The sequence below is a fragment of the Chanos chanos genome, chromosome 5, assembly GCF_902362185.1.
Source record: "Chanos chanos chromosome 5, fChaCha1.1, whole genome shotgun sequence".
NCBI classification, from domain to species: domain Eukaryota; kingdom Metazoa; phylum Chordata; class Actinopteri; order Gonorynchiformes; family Chanidae; genus Chanos; species Chanos chanos.
The window spans coordinates 930,001-935,000 of record NC_044499.1 but is presented as its reverse complement, the minus strand read 5'-3'; the positions used below and the strand labels follow the sequence as shown (position 1 = coordinate 935,000).

The 5,000-nt window shown below is 44.1% G+C and overlaps 1 protein-coding gene across 1 annotated transcript in view; it reads right to left on the bottom strand.

Moving 5' to 3' along the window:
* Positions 1-5,000, bottom strand: part of efr3a (EFR3 homolog A (S. cerevisiae)) — a 39,759-nt gene that overhangs the window by 12,225 nt on the left and 22,534 nt on the right. Inside the window, exons 10-14 of the mRNA XM_030775515.1 lie at positions 4,661-4,828; positions 4,345-4,459; positions 3,170-3,221; positions 2,147-2,319; positions 996-1,071 (exon numbers count right to left, since the gene is read on the bottom strand). Of these exons, the coding sequence (XP_030631375.1) occupies positions 996-1,071; positions 2,147-2,319; positions 3,170-3,221; positions 4,345-4,459; positions 4,661-4,828 (584 nt within the window). The remainder of the gene's footprint in view (positions 1-995; positions 1,072-2,146; positions 2,320-3,169; positions 3,222-4,344; positions 4,460-4,660; positions 4,829-5,000) is intronic.

Genomic DNA, 5,000 nt, shown 5'->3' with positions numbered 1-5,000 from the left:
CTAAGATCCGTTGTGTTACCCGAGTATTTGATTTTGGCACATGGCACATTTTACAAATGGCATGGCTCCTGTCGATCTCAGTAGGGCCTTCTTTACTGTGGAAGCTAAAATGAGCCCGCACTTCAGCTCTGTATGCTGCGGGAGCCAGTGTGACTCTTTCGATATGGTATCACAGAACATAATATTACGATACTCGATATTATCGATATTTTCTTACACCCGTAATATTTGCGTCGTCTTTGCTGTATTCATCGTGGAGCTGTATGTTTGTATTTTGTGAAAGATTATTAATATATCGCACAATATATGCCTGAACAAATCAGGTGCATTCCCACACAAAAATGATTTGGAGGTAATTTAGTTTCCCATAAATAGTGTGATCTTGCTTCACACACTGGCGTTTCACCACGGACCGCAAAGTAACATTCAAAATCGCCGCGGAGACAACGTGGGGAACCAAAATGCTAATATAGGAACTAAAATTTAAGAAAATGTTTCACAGTGAAAGAATACAAGAGGAAGACATCTGCCCTCTGATTGGCTGTCACTCAGCACTGACGTTTCTCATTTGCATAAAGTTGAACGTTGCTTTTTCTGTCGCCAAGTCGTGGCAATTTTGTCGCCTGGCGACTAGTTGCACCATGTTGCTCAGTGTCGCCCGGCGACCATTGGAAATGAATGACTTCCTGCCACTTTTTTGCTGCCGGTGTGAGCACAGGGTAACTGCTGGTCATGCTGAGAACACACACACACACACACACACACACACACATTATTATGTGTGTGTGTGTGTGTGTGTGTGTGTGTGTGTGTGTGTGTATGCGTGTGTGGGTACCTTTTTCATGAAGATGACATGCTGTTTAGAGATTTTCTGTGTTTGTGTGTGTGTGTGTGTGCGCGTGTATGTGAGTGTATGTGTGTGTGTGTGTGTGTGCGTGTATGTGAGTGTATGTGTGTGTGTGTGTGTGTGTGTGTGTGTGTATGTGTGTATGTACCTTCTTCATGAAGATGACATCCTGTTTAGAGATCTTCTCTCTCTTGATCTTCAGTGCAGCCACATTAGGGATAATCCTGAAGATTTAACACACAACTTAACACACTTATATACTTACACACGCACGCGCACACACACACACGCCTGCTCACACACACACACGCAATCACACGCACCCCAAGGTTATAATAGTTTTCCATTTTCAAATTTATTTTTATTTTGATAATATGTTTGTACTGAATCTGAATTCCGTTTTAGTTTAGTTGGTTTCACCAGTAGTTTCATTAGTTTCAGTTTAGTTTTTAATTCATGGACTCATTTCTATTTCGTTTTAGTTTATTATCGTTTCAGTTTTAGTTTTAGTAATTTAATTAAGGACAAAAACGGTCAAGGATTAGTGCAGCGTGAAAAATAACCCGCTTATCATGGGTTTTCACCAGTACAGTTAACTAAAACTCCATAAAGAACTGAACCTACAGGTTGTTAAAAAACGTGTTAAATTCTGGCCACTCGTGAAGTTCGTCACTCACGCTCTGTCTCGATACTTATTTTCCATGAATAGTGTGTGTTCTGTTCCCGCTGATGGAAACTCTGAAGGTGGACGTTAAGATTTGTGGGATTTTTGGTTTCTACACCACAGATGCCGTTACCTGAACTGACCATGGCTGTGTCGCTTTCACAGTCAAAGCAGTCCAACACAGGACTCACACGTCTCCTCTCTGACATATCTGACTCCTTCACTTGGTAATAAGGCCTAATCCCATTGGTTAGTGAGTTTAGGTCCTGACACGCTACATTGCCATCCTATGGTTGTTGGCTATAGCTACACAGAATTTTGGGGCTGTGACACCTGCCACCTTAAATGAATACGACATCCGCCATCTTGAAACAAAAACTGTTTTTTTTGGCTTTTCTTACTTTATTTTTGTTAGTTCTTTAAGCAAACTTAATCAGTTTCATTTAGTTTTAGTTTTACATTTTCTTCGGGTAAATTATTTTATTTCAGTTTATGAACATGTCTCCAAACAATTAGCTTTCGTCTTAATTTTAGTTTTATTATACAATAATGACCCTGACACACACGCACACACACACACACAAACATGTACAAACACAAACACACAATGACACACACAGTATATGCAGGCATACCTGATGCCACGGAGCTTGGCACGGTTGTCATGGCGATCGATGATGTTGTGCAGGATCTCCAGAACAAGTTGGCGCAGTTCTCTGTCCTCCATTAGTGAGATGGAGCAGAGTGGCTCTAAAAAGGCCGCAGGCAAACCAGCACTCATGGTCTTACACTTAAAGCCCGACGTCACCTAGAAACACACACACACACACACACACACACACACACACACACACACACACAGGCAAACCAGAACACATGGTCTTAAATTTAAAGCCCGACGTCACCTAGAAACACACACACACAGACACACACACAGGCAAACCAGCACACATGGTCTTGCACTTAAAGCCCGAAGTTACCTAGAAACACGCACACAATCAAACACACAGACACACACACACACACACATACACACACACACACACACACACACATACACACACACACTTTCATTTCTCAACGCACAGCAGCTACATTCAGGTATTTCAGTAACTGAGTTACAGAGTGTGGAGTAACTTCATGGTCTACCATCTTAACAAAACACACACACACACACACACACACACACACACACACAGTCAGACACATGGTCCCAAACGAACAGAGTAAACATTCAGCTGGTGGGGTCGAATGCTCTGACTGGTTGATTGATGGGTTTTGGCTCTTGAGTCGTTCAGGGCGAGAGATCAGAGACTCAGCTGCATCTGTGCATGCACGCGCACACACACACACACACACACACACACAGAGCAGGTGTTTTCAATGCCTCAGAGACTCAGCCAACAGCTAGCACCTGCGTCCCATCTCCTACAATCTCCAGCACCAAACAAACCATCACGCACGCACGCACGCAAGCATGCACAAACCATCACGCACGCACGCACGCACGCACGCACGCACAAACCATCATGCACGCACGCACGCACGCACGCTGTACACACAGGGCCACTCACATACATAGACGGACAGTAATAAACGATGCCAGAGAGCATGCAGTGGAAGAGATGGAGGCAAGTATGACTAGACGCCAGGCTTACCATGATGAGAGAACTGAGCAGCATTGTCTGGATGCGTTTAGTACCCTGGTGCCTGAGAGAGAGAGAGAGAGAGAGAGAGAGAGAGAGAGAGAGAGACAGACAGTGAAAAAACTGAATGCAATAAGAACTGATCTGAAAACTTCCTCTAATATCTGCCGGGTGGAGCTGTTTTAGAGTTTAGACTTGTTATGTTTGCTGGCTGAGTTATTTTCATGATTCTTAGTTATTTCATGTTTTGCTGAAATGAATTAGTGTACACACACACACACACACACACACACACACACACACACACACACACACTGTCCCACAAAAACAATGCAGAGTTCCACTGTCTGATTAAATGACGGCACATCTGCAGTGCTCAGACAGAGCCTCTACTCTCACTCCACTCACCACTGCAAAGGGACAGAGGATCAGGGGTAATTTTACTTTCCAAGCAAAGGAGAAAAAAAGTGAGAAAAAAAAAGTTCATGATCTCTTCTGTTCTTTCACAGTTTGGGTTGGTCCACTGCCTCATGATATTCAAATGGTAAAAACATTCACGTGAAATATTACCAATAAATCATATTCGTACTTAAGCATTTTTAAAGCACTAAAACATCGTTTCTCAAACTATGGTCCGCGGACCAGCGCCAGTCCGCCACGAGGAAACTGCCAGGTCCCCGCCCCCTTGACTGCACTTCCTGCTTTGAAAATAGTAACGTCTTATTCAAGATTCTAGAATGTTAAGTGCTCCCGCCCGCAAGACCCTGCTTAACATTCTAGAATCCTGAGTAAACTGTTAGTCTTTTCAGCTGGCGAGTGACAGAAACACTGTGGCATGATTTGACCGGTGGGGCGGCAGCAGGGCTCTGCGGACCGGCAGTTTCCTCGGGCGTGGGCTGGCGCGTCATGGTTTGAGAGGAGCTGCACTGAAACACTGAAAAATCTCTATGTCTTGATTACAAATCAAACTCTCTGAAACAATCCAATCTGCCAAAAAAGACCAAGAGAAATGACAGTAAAACAGTCACTCATCATATGCAAAATCTCATCAAACTCTCACACTAATCAATCATAATCTCAATTTCAATCTTCAGCATTAGTCCTAATCCATGACTCCTTAATCTGAACACTCCCCTCACAGTCACTCATAATTCACTAATCTCCCTCACACACAAGCACAAACTCACCCAATCTTCACTGTGTCCAGTGTGTGACATGGCGTTCCGTAAACTGGGACTTTTCCCATGATGAACATCATTACCTCAGCACGCTGATAATCTGGCAGATTACCGCCAAAGAACCCTGTCAACATACACAACACACACACACACACACATCAATAACAGACAGGCACACATCAATAACACACACATCAATAACATGCACATACACAGTGTGTGTGATCAATTTCCACTTACTACCATTTACTCTGGTGAGCGTGGACTAAAGACAGTTTGAAGTATTTATCGATGTGCTCTGTTGGGGAAATGAGACCAGACTAACCAATGGTCTGGATGATGGCGTTTTGGACAATGCGTTCTTCGCTCTCTCTGACCCGGCCGGAGGACAGGCTGGTACCGGAGTTCCTTCTCGACCCGTCTCCCAGCTCAAAGTCCACACTCATACGCAGATGTTTGAGGAGGGTATTAAACACCTCCAGAACCGTCGGACCTGCGGCACAAAGACACGCATAGACACCAATTAATACACATGAGCACACACACGCATGCACACTCTCACACACACACACACGCTACATTCAGACAATGACCACACCCACTGAGCATGGAGTGCTGGACAGTAACCTCAAACGCAACCTCATTTCAGTACAAACGCAACCTCA